Source organism: Neofelis nebulosa, chromosome 8 (genome assembly GCF_028018385.1).
Source record: "Neofelis nebulosa isolate mNeoNeb1 chromosome 8, mNeoNeb1.pri, whole genome shotgun sequence".
Classification (NCBI taxonomy): Eukaryota; Metazoa; Chordata; class Mammalia; order Carnivora; family Felidae; genus Neofelis; species Neofelis nebulosa.
Window position 1 is genome coordinate 25,474,098 of NC_080789.1, and position 21,476 is coordinate 25,495,573.

The 21,476-nt window shown below is 39.7% G+C and overlaps 1 protein-coding gene and 1 long non-coding RNA gene across 11 annotated transcripts in view; one reads left to right on the plus strand and one right to left on the minus strand.

Moving 5' to 3' along the window:
• LOC131519069 (uncharacterized) overlaps window positions 1-4,498 on the minus strand; it is a 49,855-nt gene extending 45,357 nt beyond the window's left edge. For both annotated transcript variants that reach the window (XR_009265437.1, XR_009265438.1), the window contains exon 1: window positions 3,840-4,498. This is a non-coding gene — a long non-coding RNA (uncharacterized LOC131519069). The remainder of the gene's footprint in view (window positions 1-3,839) is intronic.
• Window positions 1-21,476, plus strand: part of USP44 (ubiquitin specific peptidase 44) — a 56,106-nt gene that overhangs the window by 20,966 nt on the left and 13,664 nt on the right. For 3 of the 9 annotated variants that reach the window (XR_009265435.1, XM_058741747.1, XM_058741756.1), the window contains exons 4-5: window positions 178-326; window positions 19,191-20,688. Coding sequence is in view for 8 of the 9 variants with exons in the window: in XM_058741747.1 (XP_058597730.1) it covers window positions 19,261-20,688 (1,428 nt within the window). In the remaining variant the exon portion in view is untranslated. Of the gene's footprint in view, window positions 1-177; window positions 327-4,541; window positions 4,618-4,664; window positions 4,686-4,830; window positions 4,880-6,690; window positions 6,728-19,190; window positions 20,689-21,476 lie in introns of those variants that run through there. The other 6 variants (XM_058741749.1, XM_058741752.1, XM_058741748.1 and 3 more) reach the window with 5 other exon arrangements.

The following is a 21,476-nucleotide window of genomic DNA, read 5'->3' on the forward strand; positions in this document are numbered from 1 at the left end:
AAGAGGTTACAATGCAAAGAGAGAACCAGGCGCGGAACTCAGAACAAAAGCTGTGACTGCATAATAATGTATTGGGGGTTGGGGGATGGGGATCTGAAAGCCTAGTTACTAGGAAAGCAATTTCCAGGAGGTAAGAGCTTAGGCCAGCTCTGAAAGAGGTTGATTGTAATTTTGCAGGAGTGAAAGTTGGAGGGGCTTCTACTTAGGAGATAAACATCTGCGCAGATTTAAAGGTGGGAAGTGCCTGAAGTGTGCAAGACTGTAAAGAGACTGACCTCCTAGCAGTCAAAGGCCGATAAGGGGAAAGACTGATTTTGAGGATGTAGGTAAGTTTGGGGAAGCCTGTTGACGATGTGTGAAGGGAAGAAGACATTTTTTTCTTTGTTATAGTAAAAAGCTTAGATTTCATGACATGGGTGTAAAACAAAGAGGAAAATTACGTGAGAAAAATTATTAAGACAGCTATGTAAAAATGAGGTTCTGGTTCTGGAGCTCTAGAAACAAGTTAGACACGGCATAATTTAGGCCTACGTTGTTAAGACTCAGAATAAAATGGTAGCTAAGGAAATTTTCAAAGTTGAGTAAATAGTAATAACAGTAAACATATATAAGGTTATGCTACAATCGATCTCTTTAATTATTAGCACAATTAATAACAATCTCCAGATAATTTCTTATCTCTAGCTCATTCCTTCCCATCCAGCACCTCTCTCTAGCTTACATCTTTGTATTCAAGACCTTTTGAGGACATCTATTCAGTACCCTCCTCCTATGACTTACTCAACTTGTCTTTGCTTTGTCTTCTTCCCATAAATGAAAAAATATCATCTTAGTCTTTAAAAGACCCAGCCTAAATACCGTTTCCTTGAAGTCATTTATGACCTCAGGAAATTATTTGAACTTCTATCTGCTAGTCACTTTGGCCACATGCAGCTTATTTTCTGAACAATTTTTTTTTAATGTTTTATTTATTCTTGAGAGAAAGAGAGACAGAGCATGAGTGAGGGAGCGGCACAGCGAGAGAGGGACACGATCCAAAGCAGACTCCAGGCTCTGAGCTGTCAGCACAGAGCCCAACGTGGGGCTTGAACTCATAAACTGTGAGATCATAACCTGAGCCGAAGTCCAACACTTAATCGACTGAGCCACGCAGGCGCCCCTGAACAATTTTTGAATACTGATGATCTTCATTCTATTTAACCCTTTAAAACAGGTTTTTAAAAATCATGGGGCACCCGGGCAGCTCAGTCAATTAAGTGTTGGACTTCGGCTCAGGTTATGATCTCACAGTTCATGAGTTCGAGCCCCACATCGGGCGCTCTGCTGTTGGTGCAGAGCCCACTTCAGATCCTCTATCCCCCTCCTTCCATGCCCCTCACTCACTCATCCGCACGAATGTACCCACGCACTCTCAAAAAAAAACATTAAAAAAAAATAAGTATGATCATTGCAGAACACATAGAAAATAAAAATCACTTGTGGAGTGCCTGGTTGGCTCAGTCAGTGGAGCGACTCCTGATCTCAAGGTTGTAAATTCAAGCCCCATGTTGGGTGGAGAGGTTACTTTAAAAAATAAAATCTTTTAAAAACGGCACTTGTAATCCTGCCACCATTACTAAAATGTTGATGTATTCCAAGTGTCCAATGTGAATAGTATATACATTCGTTTTTAAATACAATGTATACATTCTTGCATCCTGCATTTAGTTTTTACTTTTACATTGTTATTTTACAGACTCTTGGCATCCAAACCATTCTACTCAGAATCTGAAGACCCCAGCTACTGCTTCTTTTTACCTCAGCTGTTAATCCTTATATCCTCTTTCTTTATGCCTCTTGCTTCCAGGTGTCCACTGTTTGCCTTCTCAATGTGCCTTTAATTAATTAATTAATTAATTTTTATTTCAATGTGCCTTTAAATCAATATTCAACCCATCTCAACCCCTTTTACCTCAGTGTTTGAGAAGAGGTTTTATCTATCTATCTATCTATTTATGATTTTGTTTTTAAGTAATCCCTATTCCCAATGTGAGGCTTGAACTCACAAGCCCTGAGATCAAGAGCAGCATGCTCCACTGACTGAGCCAGCCAGGTCCCCAGGGGTGGGCAGGGAGAGCTTTTAAAGAGCTTCCTACAGATTGATTGGTCTTGGGTCTGGTGTTCATCTCAGACTAATAAACTCTGGAAAAGAGGGAGAAGGGGTCATACAGTCCAGTAAGATAATTTATGAAGAAGGACCCTCTTTGAAGAATGGGAATGGGAGACACAGTTGACTTGACCTATAAATCCTTCATTTAATATTTTTAGAAAAGAAGATTTAAAAAAAATTTATGTTTTATTTTATATTTGAGAGAGAGAGACAGAGACAGCGAGCAGGGGAGGTGCATGCAGAGAGAGAGACAGAATCCGAAGCAGGCTCCAGACTCCGAGCTGTTAGCACAGAGCCCAACGCAGGACTCGAACTCACAAGCAGTGAGATCATGACCTGAGCTGAAGTCGGACGCTTACCCGACTGAGCCATCCAGGTGCCCCGAAAATAAGATTTTTTAAAAGTAATCTCTATGCTGAACTTGGGATTCAAACTCATGACCCCAAGATCAAGTCACATGCTCTACCAACTGAGCCAGCCAGGCACCCCCTGAAAATAGAATTTTTAAAATAATTGTTTAAGTTTATTTATTTATTTTGAAAGAGGGAATGCATGAGCAGGGGAGGGGAGAGGGAGAGAGAGAGAATCCCAAGCAGTCTCTGCACTGTAAGCATAGAGCAGATACAGGGCTCGAACTCACAAACTGCAAGATCATGACCTGGGCCAAAATGAAGAGTCGGTCACTTAAGTGACTGAACTACCTAGACACCCCTGAAAATAATATTTTTGATGACTATATAATATTCTGTCCTGTGACTATATCAGATATACTTATCCTTTCCCATGGTACTGACCAGTTAGGTTGTTTCTGGTCTTCACTATTCTAAATAACACTGAGCAGAAGTAAAAAATTGTTTGTATTCCTAAAAGCAAAATTACTAGATCAGTGGCGGCAGATTCTTAATATTTGCCAAAGACCTTCTAGATGGGTTTTATGACCTTAAAAAAGGAGAGCAAGGTTTTTGAACTTATATTTTGCTTTCTAGGAAATGCAGGAAAAACTATATTGTATGCCAAAAATACTTAAATGAAATACTTCCTCTTAAGAGATACTCTCATGTAATGCATTTTAGAAATTAAGGTGATGGGAAAGATTACAAGACAGTGGTTTATGTGTTTTGAACTGGAGGACTGCACTGGGGACAGAATTGAATTCTATAGAATTATTATGCACTTGTATTAGAAAAAAAGAATGAAAGGGGTATTAAACTATGAAAATTCATCACTTATCATTTATATGTGCAAAACTACATTTTATGCAATTGAATCTTCAACTGGTACTTTTAATAATGTGAATTGATTAGGCCGTTGCCATTTGTTATCTACATAAGAATTCCTGAGGCTAATATGCCGATGTTAATTAGCCATTTCCCTTCAAACTTTTGTTTAGATAATATGCTATGAATGCCTTTGTGCGCTCATTTTTTTCCCCATTCATACCATGGAAAGATATTCCCTGAAGTGGAGTTGTTCATGTGAACAATTTTATAGCTTCCCTTATATATTGCAAGATAATGTACTCCACGGACACGTTATTAACGCTGCATGTTTGTCTTGCTGCTTCTACCCCTCCTTAAAAAGATAGGTCTTTTCATTTTAAATATTCCCCACAGGGTAGCGGAGGTAGAAATGGCACACAGCTGAGCAGAGTACAAGCTCAAGAAATACTAATGGCTTAATTTTCATGTACCTGTGGGTTTGACTTTCTCTTCTCTAGACCTTTCTCTCTCAGCTCTTCTTTTCGGTATCTATTTCATTACCTTAAATTGGCAATTTCAGGTAAATCGACAGCTTCAGGTTGATTTTGGACACAGGAGTCTCTTCGTGTCCCTCAAATTTATGTCTCAGTGAGTGTCCCATTCTGGAACCTTACTTGCCCGACTGCTGTCTGAGGAAGCTGAATTCAAAGCAGTCACGATCCCCTCGAGGTCACACGTAGGGTTGCCTCCTCAGAAAGGAAGCGTTTTCTCAACGAATGTCTATGCCAGTCAATTTGCGCTGATTTGGAAGATAACGGAATGGGCGCGCCTTCCTGCCAATTTGACGCTGTGCGAGTCGCAGAAATTCAGTGGAGGGGTTCGGACGCCCGCGGAATCTTTTGCATCTCACAGAATTGTAGTAAACACTGGCTGCACCCTCCCGTGCCCGGGAGATGAGGACAGGTGCGAAGCCCGCCTGGGGAGGAAACGGCTACTATCCGCTCAGAGCCACATGCCGCGCTGAGCAAAGCCCATCCCTGGACCACGACCGGAATCCCGGCTGCCGCTCGCCTCTCAGGGCGTCCCCGGCAGCCGAGCGGGTGGCGTTAGCCAAGCGGAGCGGCACCCCCGGCACGCCAAAGGCCCGGGGGGCGGGGCGGCACGTCGTGACGTAGCCGCTGGACCGGGCCGCCGCCGCCGCCGCTGCCGCTGAACCGGGGGCGGGGGGCCCGGGGGTGAGCGCAAAGATGGCCGCTTCGGCTCGGGCTGGTGAGTGTGCGTGACGGACGCGCGCGGCTGCAGCGGTTGGCGGAATGAGGCTCTCTACCGGAGCGGAGGTCCGACCAGAGCCTTCGGGGCCTGGGGGCACCTGGCGGTGTTTTCCCGCCTCGCAGGGCGCGGGGAGGTCCTGAGGGAGGGAGAGGGGGGCTGCGGACGGACTGAGGGGAGCCGGCCGAGGGGCGCGCGGAGAAGGCAGTGGCAGTGGCGGCGGGTCCGGCGAATTTAGAATTGGCGCCTCTGGGAAGTTTCGGTGGGTCGTGCGATGTCCTGGTGGCTGGCCACCTCAGGAGTGCCCAGAGATGCTGCGAGCAGCCGCGCGTCCCGTGTGGCCAGGGTCACCGCGTAGCCACCCTGAGCGGGGCTGGAGGGGCATGAGTTGGGAGGAGAAGAGGCGAAATAGGAAGATTTTGGGGGGTGCGGAGGGGGAGATGTGCCCTGACCCTCGTTGGGGAGCGCTATGTAGATGTGATCATGAATAGGGATGCGCGCTGGGCACTCTGCAGAGCTGGTACTGTCGAAATAAAACCGCATCCTAACCCCTGGCTCTGATTGCTGCCAGGTGATGCTCGAAATCCCCTGGGAGGCTTTGGAAGGGCATTTTCTAGCCGTCCGTTTATGAGGAATGGCTTGCTTTCCTTCCAACGATCGGGTCCCAGCGTTGCCAGCACCTGCTGCCACTTAGAGACACTTAGGATTTTTGAATACCAGCTTCCGCTGGCCTTCGGGGAAGGAATGCTAATGGGCTAAACTCATTTGGGGGCTTAAGAAACGTGTTAGCATGAGAAGAAAAAAATGTTCAAGTTTAAGAGGTGGTGGGAGACCCTCGTACGCCCACTCCCAATAAAAAAGAAAGTGAAACGTAGTGATTGTTTCAACTGCAAGTTTGAGCTGTTGTGCATTCTGCATGTAACCGGATAATTTCTTGCAGTTTTAATTTTGGAAGTAGACAATTTAGCAAGTCTTAGGAGAGTCGCTTTGTCCTTAACCCCTCCTGATTTCCCCCACTTTTAAACTCTAATGGTCCTATCTTGCAAGTAACGGGATTGTGAAATTAGCATGGAAATAGGACCTTCAGACCCTGCACTTGAATTCCTTATTATCTGTGAAGTAGCCTGTGTGGGGCGGGGTGTGTGGCGGCAGGGGGGGCGGGGGGGAGTAGGGGGTGGTAACATAGGGCCTGGAATTCCATTTTGAGTTGTCTTTAAAATCAGTATTCAGTGTAAACAATGAAAAAAAATTAGCTGTTCACTGTGATCAAATTCAGAAAGCCAAACATGAGTTAAGCACATGTTTATAGAATATTTCATCATCTCAGTGAGATTCAATATTCAGTTGTCTTGAAAGAGAGGAAAACTTTGTATTCTTGGAGCCCTAATCTTTTTATCCTTAATTTAGCATCTCGGGATTTGAAAGAGATTTTTATTTTTATTTAATTTCCAACCCCTACCCCCACACAGATTTGAAAGAGATTTTAAACATTTTGTCTTGTTTACCTTTTCTCCACCCTGCTCCGATTTCTCTAGCTTTTTGTGTACTAGCCGTTCATTTTGCAAAGGATGGCAGATTTTTCATTCTAGGAATTTTCATGTAGTCTATATTGAAATTTAGAGATATTCTAATATTTAACAAAGTTTAGCGCATACAGTGTAGAAAGTTGAAATGTTTTGGCTGTTTTCATTGTACATTCACCTTGTTTTTCTTCCAGAATATTAATTATCCCAGACTTTTTAGCTTGACAACATTTAAGTGATAAGTGAATCTGTGTTGAGTATACTCTACAATGATACACTTTTTGGAATATTTAAATTGGAAAATCTGTTGAAGATTTGGGTTAAATATTTGAAATATATTGTTTCTACCTGTCTTTACCCCCCCCCCCCATCTTTTCACAGATTTTTCTTTCTGTACTACAGAAATTTATCATATATACCCTCTACCCAAATTTTCCTCTACATGCTTAAATCTTACTGAGTATTATAGCATTGGTGGTACGTAAGAGGATTTTCTGCTCATTGGGTTGTTTGAGGGCAGAGTCTGATTGTATTTTGTTTGTATCCCCAGCACCTGACTATCTGCTTATCATGGAGGGAAAATCCCTGTAAGTGTCGAATTGTGGTTTTGAATGGTGCAGAGATATAGAGAAAGGCAACATCTTGGCTTCTTATAGGCAGAAAAAGGGTGCTTTGAAGTGTTTCTCCTTCCTGTAATGTTAGGCAGAACAAACATGGTTGCCAGATTCTAATGGAGTTGTCTGGTTGAGGGAGATTAGACGGAGACTGGGGCCCAGGCTTAGGAGACTAATCAAGGTAGGAAATGTGTGCCCATCATTTTCTGGATTCAGTAATGGACAGTTTTGCCATTAGGCCTAACCGAAATAGGAAGTGACAAGTCACTAAAATATAGGAGGATTCTATGATACTGGCTTTCTGGCAAAAATTAAGATTATTGAAGTACATTGGTTTTTCACAGCGCTTTCAGAGACCATAAAACTTTACTTTCAGTGGAGTTTTACATACCATGGGAAAAGCTTATTTATAGTCCAAGAATATATTTGTTAGGCCAAATTATAGATGTGCTAGAATGATAGAGTCTAAGCATTTTACACAAAGTATTTGAACTCAATTTTCTAGACCCATAATAGAATGCTTAATTTTTTTTTTTTTTTTTTTTGAGAGGTGGAGTGGGGAAATGGGCAGAGGGAGAAAGTGAGAGAATCTTAAGCAGGCTCCATGCTCAGCACAGAGCCTGACATGGGGCTCAGTCCTGCAACTCTGGGATCATGCCCTGAGCCAAAATCAAGAGTTGGGTGCTCAACTGAGCCACCTAGGTGCCCCACTCAATCTTTTTGTGAACATTTCTCCCATTGTTATGAAGTTAGCTGCAGTATGTTGATATATAAGTATGGTGATGTGACACTAATGATAAATATTTTGGAACAAAATTGCCCATGAATGAAATACCTGTAAGTAGTGATGGGTAAGGAAATCAAATAAACCTGGTGGCAGAACTTAATTTCCAGTTCTTTTTCTTAGAACATCAACTAGAGTCAATCTCTGTGCTTCTGGGGAGGCAATGTTAGAGATGTGAAGAAGGCCCAGGGAAAAAGAGTATCCTTTTTTGTTTAATGAAGAGTTTCAAGCGAGATCAGGGTAATTATAGATTCTAGATTTCTAGAGGAAGGAAGAATAACTAGGGCCTGTCTAGGGATAAAGGAAAGGAAATACATCATGATTGATAAGAGGTGCCAAAGCACTTAAGAGGCATGATAGCATACCTAAGAGGGAGTAGGGAGAGTTTGAGAGGCCATTTTGTTAATTCATTCAATCATTTGTTCATTTAAATTTTTGAACCCCTTTGTACCAGGCACTATGCTTGACCCTTGGCATTTTGCAAACATCTCCTAAGAGCACGGGTTTCTATGGTAGTTCCATGGAAATTTGGAACCTGCTTATAAGGAGTGGGGTAGGATTTGCCCTAATTACTATGCATAAAGGTTATTTTCATTCTTATCCAAATGAACGCAAAGATTGGTGTGGTTAGTAATTCCTAAGGCCAACTTCCTATTGAAATTGCCATTTCCTCCTATCTTTTATTATGGAAAATAACAAATCTTCCTACTTTTAATAGCTTTTAGAGGACCTGTTTAGGTTATTTGCTACTGTTAAAAGAAAATTAAATTTTGTTATAAAAATTATCTTTATTAAAATAAAGATTCAGCATATGTTGAATCTTTAATATCTATCCCTCTAGGAATTCTCAAATGAGACAAAGATGATTACTGTGATGCAATTTTATTTAAATATTCTTTATGCCCAGTGTTATGTATGTATATAAGTATTTATATAAAATGTGCACACCCATTGCCTTTGAAACAGTAGTAAATACCCCAGTTACAAAAATTTTTTATTCACAATATGGTCATTTGTATATAAAAACATTTTAATAAAAGATATGTGAAAAGTGGCTGTCATAGATGAGAATAGAAAAGTATATATTGTGCCACAATTTGAAGGCAATTTGAAGGCACTTACAGGCCATGGTAAAGAGTTTAGACTGATCTTGTGGTATTTCAAAACTTTTAAACAATTTTTCAATGATTGCAAAGTTGTTCTATGAGACACACTAGAAATGATGTAAAATGCAAATGTTTTTATGACTCTGAAAAGGGAGAAGCTTTTTTTGAGGGGGAGGGGGAAGAGCCCAAGTGGGGGAGAGGCAGAGAGAGGGGGACAGAGGATCCTAAGTGAGCTCACACTGACAGGCTGACAGCCGCAAGCCCAATGTGGGGCTTGAATTCACGAACCTGCAAGATCATGACCTCGGCTGAAGTCGGAGGCTCAACTGACTGAGCCACCCAGGTGCCCTGGGAGAAGTTTAATAGAGCATAATGATACTATTTTAGTGTCTGTTCAGATTTTTAAATATAGATTTTCTTTTAGGAGTGTATATTAGCCAGTTCCCTCGTTCTGTGTCACTTTTTTTTTAAGCTTTTTTTTTTTTTAAGTTTATTTTTGAGAGACAGACCAAGTGCAAGTGGGGGGAAGAGCAGAGAGAGAGAGGGAGATACAGAATCTGAAGCAGGGTCCAGGCTCTGAGCTGTCCACACAGAGCCCAATGCAGGACTCAAAACTCATGAACTGCAAGATCATGACCTGAGCTGAAGTCAGACACTTGACCAACTGAGCCACCCAGGAGCTCCCTGTGTCACTTTTTAAAATAGTAATTTAGTTTGGCTATTTTTGTGTGTTTATTTTTCATGGTAACTTCCTGTTTTTTCATGAAAACATTTTTTAAAGCAAAGAATATGAAAACTGTGCTACTAATTGCACTGGCAAGAAGATCAAGATTACTTTTATGTGAATGATCTTTAGTACCTGTCCTACTCTAAGAACTTCCAAAGTTTATACTGTTATTGTACCTTTCCATATTTTCTTTCTAAGTGTTTTAAGATAAAATAGGTGGAATGGGGTGGTCAGCTGAAAAGACCATTTTGTTGAAGGTAACAAATTTATAGAGGAATATTAATTTTTGAAGTAAAATTAGCTATCCTTCTAAGTTTTCAGTGATTTTTGTAGTTCTTAGTAATATTTGTATTTGGAGCACAAATATTTATTTGAAGGGGCACTGCATATCATACCAAAATTTAACCCTTTTTTTTTTTTTACTTTTTTATTGTTTATTTTTAATTTTTTTAAAGATTTTATTTTTAAGTAATCTCTACACCCAACATGGGGCTCAAATTTAGAACCCCAAGATGAAAAGTCATGTGCTCTACCGACTGAGCCAGCCAGGTGCCCCTGTTTATTTTTTTATTTTTATTTTTTTTTAAGGATTTTATTTTCAAGTAATCTCTACACCCAGTGTGGGGCTTGAATTCGCAATCCTGAGATCAAGAGCTGCATGCTCTACTGACTGAGCCTGCTAGGTGCCTCTGGTTGTTGTGGTTTGTTTGTGTGTTTGTTTTTAAGTTTTTATTTTGAGAGAGAGAGAGCATGGGGGGGGGAGGGAGAGGAAGGAAGGAAGGAAGGAAGGAAGGAAGGAAGGAAGGAAGGAAGGAAGGAAGGAAGGAAGGAAGGAAAGGAAAAAAAGAAAGGAAGGAAGGAAGGAAAAAGGGAGAGAGGGAGGAAAGGAGGAAGGAAGGAAGAGAGAGAGAAAGAGAAAGAGAGAGAGAGAGAGAAAGAAAGGAAAGGAAGAAAGAAAGAAAGAAAGAAAGAAACAAACCCCAAGCAGCCTCCTCACTGCCAGTGCAGAGTCCAATGTGGTGCTCAAACTCACAAAACTGCGAGGTCATAACCTGAGCCAAAACAGAGTCAGACACTTAACCAACTGAGCCACCCAGGTACCCCACCTAGTTTTTTTGTGTGTGTGTTTGTTTTGTTTTGTTTTGTTTTTTAATAAATACTCCCAACATGGGGCTCCAGCTCACGGCATCAAGATCAAGAGTCACATGCTGTATCAAGAGTTGCTTGACGTACCAACTGAGCCAGCCAGGCACCTAAAATAATTAGGGTTAGGGAAGTATATCTCAGTTTACTTTTGTATAAAGTCTATTTGGGGTGTCTGAAAGCACATAGAATGGTACTAGACACGTGGTAGGCTGTGGTTAAGGATGGAGAAATAGGATAATGATATCACAAAATATCAGGAAACTGTTCCTTAACTGACCTTGAGGGAAAAATAGCCACTTGGTTGAGGGTGGGGGGGGGGGCAGTTTGGGTCACTAGTAATCAGTGACCTCCTATTCTTTCTTTTTGTCTTTCTAAGTATAATCGGCTTCCTATTCTTAACCACTTATTCAAATGTCATAAAGAGAACTGAAGCAAGACCTGCATTCAATACTAGTTGTTTGTGCCAAGAATTTGGTAGCCTAAAACAACATGGCTATCAAACCTATAGGATTTTTTTTTTTTTAAGTAAAATGGCTTTTTTTTTTTTTTTTAACACGCTAAAAAAATGTTTGACATATAGTCGCTCCCTGGCCATAGGGAACCTATCCAACAGTTCAATGGCAGTAAGGATGTATATACAAACAAAGGATTCACATTTGGCACAACCCAAGTCCTTTAGGAAGTTAGAGATTTTTTTAAATTTGCTAATTTATTGATTAATTGATTTTACTCTCTATACCCAACATGGGGCTCAAACTCATGACCGAGATCATGAGTCACATGATCTACCAACTGAGCCAGCCTGGTGCCCCAGAAATCCTGTTTTATTGAACTATGGGACAGAGGATTCTAATAGTTAAAGGCTCAAAGGAAACGTGGAAGATTAGTTTGGCAGGATAGTACTATGGAGGAGAATGAGAGTCTGGAGGATGGGAAACCAGTTTGGAGGTTACTGCTGTACCTCAGGAATGATACAGTAAAGTCCATAATATGAATGATAGCTCTGCAAATGAAAAGGAATAAAGGCTTGGGGAGTGATAACCTTTTATACATAGGTGATAAGAATGTTTGAGTAGAAAGGATGGGAGGGAGGAGTAAAACCAAAGACAAAACAAAACAAAATAGCCTGAGTACTTAAATAATACTACTCTATCTTTAATAAGAGAATATTAGGGGGGTCTGGGTGGCTCAGTTTGTTGGGCGGCCAACTTCAGTTCAGGTCATGGTCTTGTAGTTCATGAGTTTGAGGCCCTCATTGGGTTTACTGCACAGAACCCCCTTTGGATCTTCTGTCCCCTTCTGTTTCTGCCCCTCCCCTGCTCACGTATGCTCCCTCAAAAATAAAACATTTAAAAATATTTTTAAAAAATACGAGAATATTGGAAGAGAAACTAACTCTGTGATAGCAAGATGTACAGGTAAGCTGAGTTTGCAGTGTGCCTAAGACTGGTTCAGAAAGGTTCTGGTGGTCAGCTACCTACATCTGTCATTGAACTTCTGCCAATAGGATGAGCCATTGAAATAGATGTCAGAAGGGTATTACTACATGCTGAAAGCCTGGATTGTATGTTGCAAAGGGCTATCATTTGAGTAAATGAAAATTAATTTCAGAGAGTCTTCACTGGGTGGTAAGTATAAGCAGTTTTGTGCTGTTGAACTGTTACAAGTTAAATAGTTTACCCATGTATTTGATACTTGTGTGTGATGTAAATTTTTAACTAAAAATACCATATTTAATAAGATCTTATGTTTTCTTTCTCTTCTAGTCATTTTAGTTTTCTATTTTATAATTGCTTTTGTTATATGTTAACTCTGTGTAAAATAATTAGCTTTCAATAAGTCAAATACAATTATTTTCTTAAACTGTAGAGATTTGCTGTATAATAGCAGTAGCAGGGAATTTTAAAAATAAAAATGTTCATCAGTTATATGCCATGGAAAGTTTAAATAGCTTGAATGGTTTTCTTTGAACCAATTAAAAATTTCATTGTCTTTAATCAGTGAAGAATAACAAAGCTTTCAGAATATTATAAATCCATCTGTCTTTTCAAATAAAGGTAGCATACTTGGTTTAAAAAAACATTTCATAGATATTAATTGGAACTTTAAGTATGAAACATTTTTTAAATGTATGAGAAAATGATAGTATGGATTATTTTAATCCTTGTATATAGATTCCATTCAGAACATCTTGACTAATTGTGTGTTGCTATTATATTAGGTAATATTTTATCAGATTCTACATGGAGTATGCAAAAATATTTTGTTTTCTCTCTTTAAAGTGAATATACTGATAAAAATTACATAACCAACCTGCTGAAGCTAAACAGAGTTTAATACATAGCTTCTCCGCAGTGGATTAGCAAATGAAAAGAAGTGCTCTGAACCCAATAGAGGAAAATAGGAAGTGTCAAGGAAATACTCCCATACCCCTTAATTTTCCTCCAAGCTTTTAGATCTTGTGTGATGAGACCCCTTTGGGGATACCTTATTAAGTGTCTCTGAGCTTTGACACCAGGCAGCAGAGCAAACTGGAAGCCTCAGGTGGCAGGAACCTGGCTTTCTAGTTCCTGCTTACCTCCCTGCCCCTCTTTTGGTTATCTGCCCTCCTGGTTTCTTTCATAACTCGACCGGGTAAGTGGACCCCCTGCTCTAAAATATTAATCTTATTGGTCATTCAACCATTCTGGTTTCACTTCTTGGTGGGTTTTTTTGTTTTGGTTTTTAAGATTTATTTTTGGGGCGCCTGGGTGGCTCAGTCGGTTAAGCCTCTGACTTCGGCTGAGGTCATGATCTCGTGGTTTACTGGTTCGAGCCCCGCGTCGAGCTCTGTTCTGACAGCTCAGAGCCTGGAGCCTGCTTCGGATTCTGTGTCTCCCTCTCTCTCTGCCCCTCTCCCCTCACGCTCTGTCTCTCTCTCCTTGAAAAATAAATACATATCAAAAAACATTATAAAAGATTTTATTTTTAAATAATCTCCACACCCAGGGTAGGGCTTGAACTCAGAACCCTGAGATCAAGCAAGAGTCTCTTGCTCTATCAACTGAGCCAGCCAGGTGCCCCTGGTTTCACTTCTTCAGATTTTTTAAAAAAGATTTTATCTTTGAGAGCTCCCCTTTTAAAAAGTAAATACACCTGGGAGAGGTTAGACCTTAGTTCTCAGCTAATACCTTCATTTTCAGTTAGCACCTTAGTTGGGCTCAGTATACATTTGGCTGAGAAGAATGAATCCCTGGCTAAAAGTGATAAAACTAGAAGAAAATTAGCCTATATAATAGCAGTAGCAGTGGCAGTATTCACAGTAGTATTGTCAACTAAGATACTGAGAGCCACATAATTAAGTGCCAGGGTTTATTCTAGGTGCTTTATGAATATAAATTTCTCCGATTCCCTCAACAACCTTATTGGTGTTCTTACCACCGTTTCTTAAAGATAAGGAAACTGAGGTAAGTAGAACATAAATAATTTGTCTAGGTCACTTGGTAAAATTAGCTAAGTGTTAAACTCAGTCATTTGGATTCTAGAGTGTCCTTTCTAACCATTTTGTTGTGACACCTCTCCACTGCTATATTGCCTCTCAGAGAGATGGCATCTGATCAGCATTTCACTTTTTTCAGGGTTTTTCATTGAATGGAATCACAATGTTCAATTTTAGGCCACTTCCTGTTGAAGGGCCATGAGAACCTTGCCATCATCATGTAAATAGATTTTTTAGTAACAATTAGGAATGTATTTGCAGAACAGAGAAGAGATTAAAGAGGCTTGTGTATAATTTAGCTACATATGTGCTAAACTATATACTAGTATGCATATTTAAAATTTATTGTATAAGGAACATGCTTATTTAGATATTTGAAAATATGGATAACCCCAAAATAAACTATATTATACATTCTTTCTAGAAGTTTCTTTTCTTTTGAGTCTTCTTTTCTGAATATTATGCAAGGTATAACTCATACCACCTCTAAGATTTTAGAATGAAATAACTTCCCTTGAGTGTAAATAAGCAGCATTTCCATCTTCATCTCAAGAAGTTGAACTAATAATTGTTGTCTGACTTGCCAGAAAGGAATGTTTAAATTGTCTCTGTATTCTTTATATGATCCTTTTTATTTTATTTTTTATATAATCTTTTTAAAACAAAAGTAGAGGGGGCCTGGGTGGCTCAGTTGGATGAGCATTCGATTCTTGATTTGGGGCTCAGAATTGACCCCTGCACTGAGCGTGGAACCTGCTTAAGGTTCTCTCTCTCCCCCTCTGCTTCCCTCCCCAGCTCACATGTGCTCTCTCTCTCTTTAAAAAAAAAACACAAAACAACAACAACAAAAACCACATTAAAGTAGATAGAAGAGAACCCTACATTTTTATCTTAATCTCCATATTGAACCAGTTCTTTAAGCCAAAGTGTGTTTGACACTAATCTACCTCTGCTCCCATCTTTGCTTCAACACTTCTGCAGCTTTAATTTCCTTATATCTGGAGTAATAATCTCTTTTAATCATTCATCCTTCCTCTGGGTCTGCATTTCAGATCCATCTGTGACCTATATATCTGATCATGTCATTCTTCTCTATAGAGTTTTTCAGTGACTTATTGCCCATAGTTTCTGGAAGCAGGCTTGGGGATGATTAGGGCAGGGAATTTTCTGGGTCTTAGGTACCCATGAATGGATCTAAAAGGGAAGTTGGGATGTGTGCAGGCTCCAGGTGACCACCTTCCCCTGACTCTGCAGACTCCACATCATGGGAGAGGGTTAGGGCAGGGACCCCCTTAAGTGTCAGGTCTGGGCCCTGGTGGTCTAGGTTTATAGGAAGAGCATGCTGTTGCTGTGTAAACTCTTGGTGGCAACAAGGATCAAAGCTGGGAGACCATTTAGGAGCCTTATTGCAGTAATCCATTTGAGACTTGATTGTGACTTGGACCAGGGTGAGAGCAGTAGAGGTAATAAATTGTCGGGTTCTCGATATATTTTTAAGATAGAGCCAACCATTTTTTCCTGAAGGATTGATGTAGGGAGAGAGAAAAAGGAGTCAAGGATGAGATATTTAGCTTCAGTACGTGGAAGGGTTTAGGATAATGGAGCATATTAATCTTTGATGTCTTAATTTTGCCATTAGCAACTACTGTTGAATGCTAGGAGTTCTAATAAAATACTGTATTTGAACAGATTCTGGACCTCAGGAAATTTTGAAGGAAGAGAAATAAACTTGAAATATGAGCCTGAAGGGGTGTCTGGGTGGTTCAGACAGTTAAGTGTCCAACTCTTGATTTTGGCTCAGGTCATGGTCTCACAGTTTATGAGTTCGAGCCCTGCATCAGGCTCTGCACTGACAGTGTGGAGCCTGCTTGGGATTCTCCCTCTCTCTCTGCCACTATCCCACTTGTGCTTGTTTACTTATTTATAAATAAATAAACTTCAAAAATTTTAAGAAAAAATGTGTGCCTGAAACGTGTACACATGTGAGTGTTGGGACTGGTCAGCCTTAAGTCCATATTCATGATACACCCTACATTTGAAAGTTAAGAAATGAAGGGGGAGAGGCTCTCTGATTGCTAGGAGATTTTACTAAAAAAAAAAAAAAAAATTGGTGAGAAGGAACCAAAAATCAACTTCACCTTTGCAGCTTTCTTAGATGCCTGGAGGTGGCACCTAAGTACCATTGAAATTCATATTGCTGTCCTAAAAAAATGTATTTTTTATTTATCTTTTCAAATTTATATTTAAATCCTAGTTAGTTAACATAGTGTAATATTGTTTTCAGGAGTAGGATTTAGTGATTCATCACTTATGTATAACACCCAGTGCTCAACACAAGTGCCCTCCTTAATCTCCATCACCCATTTAGCCCATTACCCACCCATGTCCCCTCCAGCAACCCTCAGTTTGTTGTCTGTAATTTAAAGAATCTCTTACCATCTGTTTCCCTCTCTTTTTTTTCCCCCTTCTCCTATATTCATCTGTTTTGTTTATTAAATTCCACATACAAGTGAAATCCTATGGTATTTGTCTTTCACTGACTGACTTCTTTCACTAAGCATAATACAGTCTAGCTATATCCATGCTATTGCAAATTCCAAGATTTCATTCTTTTTTTTTTAAGAGAGAGAGAGTGAGCACACGCACACACGCACAAATGGGGATGAGGTAGAGAGTATCTTAAGCAGGCTCCACGCTCAGCTCAGAGCCCAACTCAGGGCTCCATCTCACATGAGACCGTGAGATCATGACCTGAGCCAAAATCAAGAGTTGGACATTTGGGGTGCTTGGGTGGCTCAGTCAGTTAAGCATCTGACTCTTGAATTCAGCTCAGGTCATTATCTTACTCATGAGATTGAGCCCTGAGTCAGGCTCCAAGGGATCCTGTTTGGGATTCTCTCTCCCCCTCTCTCTCTGCCCCTGCCCTGCTGTGTTCTCTGTCTCTGTCTGTCTCTCTCAAAATAAATAAATAAACATTAAAAAAAAAAAAAAAGAGTTGGATTCTTAACCAGCTGAGCCACCCAGGTGCCCCAAGATCTCATTCTTTTTGATGGCTGAGTAATATTCCATTGTTACCTATACCCCACATCTTCATTATTCATTCATCAGTTGTTGGACATTTGGGCTCTTTCCACAATTTGGCTGTTGTTGATAATGCTGCTATTAACATTGGAGTGCACATACCTCTTTGAACCACTATTTTTGTATCCTTTGTATTTACTAGGTAAATACCTAGTAATGCAATTGCTGGATCATAGGGTAGTTCTATTTTTAACTTTTTGAAGAACCTCCATACTGTTTTCCAGAATGGCTGAACCAATTTGCATTCCTGCCAACAGGGCGAGAAAGCTCCCCTTTCTCCACATTTTCACCAACACGTGTTGTTTCCTGTGTTGTTAATTTTAGCCATCCTGACAGGTGAGAGGTGGTATCTCATCGTGGTTTTGATTTGTATTTCCTTGATGGTGAGTGATGTTGAGCATCTTTTCACATGTCAGTCATCTGGATGTTTTCTTTGGAAAAATCAATTCATGTCTTCTGCCCATTTCTTAACTGGATTGTTTGTTTTTGAGGGAGGTTGTTTGATAAGTTATTTATAGATTTTGGATGGTGTCCTTTTATCAGCTGCCCTAAAAGTTTGAAAGTATTGATCATACTACATAAAATGTTCTGAGTTCTGGAACTCAGAACTCCACTGCTTACGCCTGGAGCCTGACTCAGGCCATCCCATGACCCTGGGATCATTCAGCTGAAATCAAGAGTGGCTCAACCAACTGAGCCACGCAGGCACCCCTACTATCTTTATTTTTATTTATCTATTTTTAAGATTTTACTTTTAAGTAATCTCTATACCCAATGTGGGGTCCAAACTCACAATCCTGAGATCAAGAAAGAGTTGCACACTAAAGCAACTAAGTCAGCCAAATGCCTCTATTTTTAGATCCTGTAGCAGAAGTTTTCCTGACTCTTAACTCATAAAGGAACATGTTTCTGGGTCAAAACCACATAGGTTTTGTTTGTTTTGTTTTATTATGTTGGGATGGGGTTTTGTTTTTGTTTTTGTAATAAGCTTATAATTTCAGATAGTGCATAGGCCCACCAGAATGTAAACATTTATTATATTGCCATCCACTTCATATTTTTCTTTTTCTCTTTGCTTATGTATCCTTGTACATTCCTAAGAGGCTATTCAAACACAAAAGCATGTCTCTGTCTTTCTCCCTCCCTAAGGTAAACTGTCAAGTCTGTCAAATTCAAAGTATGTTACAGAGCCATGAATTAAAGGTCATTATTGATTTACTAGTGGAAAGCTAAATTTAAAATGGTAATTAAGTAAATATTAATGTGATTTATTTGAATAAATAGAATATAATAGAATGTTAAGATTTGTTCATCTTAGGGGCACCTGCGTGGCTCAGTCAGTTAAACATCTGATTTAATCTCATCTCAGGTCTCGATCTCAGAGTTCAAGCCCCATGTTGGGCTCTACAACTGGGCGTAGAGCCTACTTAAAATACATATTTTTTCACTGTAGGTACCATTATAGCTACCATTTATTGGGGGTTTACTGTGTGTTAAATATTTCATATTTTTTCAGTTTTTCATTGAAGTTGGTATGACTTTTCCCTGTTTTACAGAAATTTAGAGAAGTTAAAATATTTGCTCAAATCAGACATATAACAGTATGTTGCAGAGGTAGAATTCATATCTCTAAGTGTTTGTTTCAGAACTCATGCTGTTAACTATGATTATGCTTTAGAAACAGTTTGGATAGGGGTCTCAGAATGTAGACATTACTGAGATATATTTAAGTCTTGCCGACCCTAATTTTTAAGAAAAGGAATGTAGTTCTTTAAACTGCCCTCAACTATTGGGTGAAAGGATGGATCTTATTCTAGTTCATTGAAAAGAGGGCACTACCCCCTTTCTACCAGTAGATGGTGGCAGAAAATTAAAAACAGTTTTTAAAGGGAACCTGTTGGAGAAAGTTAAGCGTGTATTTTTTTAGAGCAAGGCAGATGAGAGATTAGAGAGCTTCGGAACAAAAGAAAAGTAAGAACTGCCTATGGTGTTATGACAGGCAGCCCACAAACTGGGAGCAAAGGAAGCAAATTTATAAAAATTTTTCTTGGAAAAATACCTTATAAAAAAGAAAAATATTGGCTTTTATTAAAAATTGATATTGTTCTGCTTAGTTTTCAGATGTTTCAAGTATCGTGAACAGAGACTTGTTTGGATTATGTGTTTCTCAGCTAGACTGAATAAATGTTAACAATGGATAAGTGCACACACATTGGGCAGTTGCGGCTTGCTCAAGACCATTCCATCCTCAACCCTCAGAAATGGCATTGTGTGGACTGCAATACAACTGAGTCGATTTGGGCTTGCCTTAGCTGTTCTCATGTTGCCTGTGGAAGATATATTGAAGAACATGCAGTCAGGCACTTTCAAGATAGCAGTCATCCTGTTGCCTTGGAGGTGAATGAGATGTATGTTTTTTGTTACCTTTGTGATGATTATGTTCTTAATGATAATGCAACTGGAGACCTGAAGTTACTACGAAGTACCTTAAGTGCAATCAAAAGTCAAAATTATCAGTGCACGACTCGTAGTGGAAGGGTTTTGCAGTCTGTGGGTACAAGTGATGATACTTATTACTTACACGATAGCACCCAATCTCTGCTTCAAAATGAAGATCAAATGTATACTGCTCTTTGGCATAGAAGAAGAATATTAATGGGTAAAATCTTTCGAACTTGGTTTGAACAATCACCCATTGGAAGAAAAAGACAAGAGGAACAATTTCAGGAAAAAATAGCAAAAAGAGAAGTGAAGAAAAGACGACAAGAATTAGAGTATCAAGTTAAAACAGAATTGGAAAGTATACATCCAAGAAAGAGTTTACGTTTGCAAGGTCTAGCTCAGTCTACCACAGTAGAAATAGTTCCTGTTCAAGTACCACTGCAAACCCCAGCATCACCAGCAAAAGATAAAGTAGTAGTACCTACCTCAGAAGATGTAAGATTAAAAAAAGCCGATGACTCCTCAGGTAAACAAAGGCCAATAGTAACTCCTGGTGTAACTGGATTGAGAAATTTGGGAAATACTTGCTATATGAATTCTGTTCTTCAAGTGTTGAGTCATTTACTTATTTTTCGGCAATGTTTTTTAAAACTTGATCTGAACCGATGGCTGGCAGTGACAGCTAGTGATAAGACAAGATCACCTTATAAGCATCCACCAGTCACAGATACAGTATATCAAATGAATGAATGCCAAGAAAAAGATACAGGCTGTGTTCCCTCCAGACATCCAAGTTTATCATTAGGACTAAGTGGTGGAGCATCAAAGAGTAGAAAGATGGAACTTATTCAGCCAAAGGAACCAAGTTCACAATACATTTCTCTCTGTCATGAATTGCATACTTTGTTCCAAGTCATGTGGTCTGGAAAGTGGGCCTTAGTCTCACCATTTGCTATGCTACACTCCGTGTGGAGACTAATTCCAGCTTTTCGTGGTTATGCCCAACAGGATGCTCAGGAATTTCTCTGTGAACTTTTGGATAAAATACAACATGAACTAGAGACAACTGGTACTAGGTTACCAGCTCTTATCCCCACTTCTCAAAGGAAACTTATCAAACAGGTTCTGAATGTTGTGAATAATATTTTTCATGGACAACTACTTAGTCAGGTATGGATTTGTTTTTAATCTTACTTTCATCTTGGGGAATTCATAAAACGAAGCCTAAAAAAAATGTGTATTCTCTGTTTATCTAGTGTGTTAGAGAGGACTGTTTTCAGGTCAGAATAGATTGCTTTTACAAATATGTGTCAAGAAGTCAGCTTATTCATTTACAGTGTTTCACTCATTTATGTGTTTCCTTTATGAATCACTGGAAGTAGTTTTTCATCTATGGTATCAAAACTTTTGGGGCATCTGGCTGGCTCACTTGGTTAAGCATCCGACTCTTGATTTCAGCTCAGGTCATGATCACACAGTTCCTGAGTCCTGAGTCCTGTGCAGGGCTCTGCACTGACAGTGTGGAACCTGCTTGGGATTCTCTGTCTCCCCCTCTCTCTCTGCTCCTCGCCCACTCTTTTGCGCATGCACACGCACACTCTTTCTCTTTCAAAAATAATAAACATTTTTTAAAAAGCTTTTTTTGTGGGAAGAGGGAATCAGGAAACAAAGCTTCTTAGGTTGATAATATTAAATTCATTTTCTGAGAGATTGAGAAGAGAGGGTTTAATGCCTTAGGGAGCAGATTTGAAGATGCTGCGGTACTGGGAATGGATTTGGTACACACTTGAATAATTTTAGGAACCAAGAGGTAGCCCTGGAAGACTTTCTATAAAACCCACGAGGGCAAGGTCTGAAAGCTTTAATAAGTAGGTAGGGAAATTTTAAGTAAGTGTGATTTCATTGAAAATAATCCTAAATGATTTTCCTTTATTTTAATTACTGCTGTAAAAGTTTCC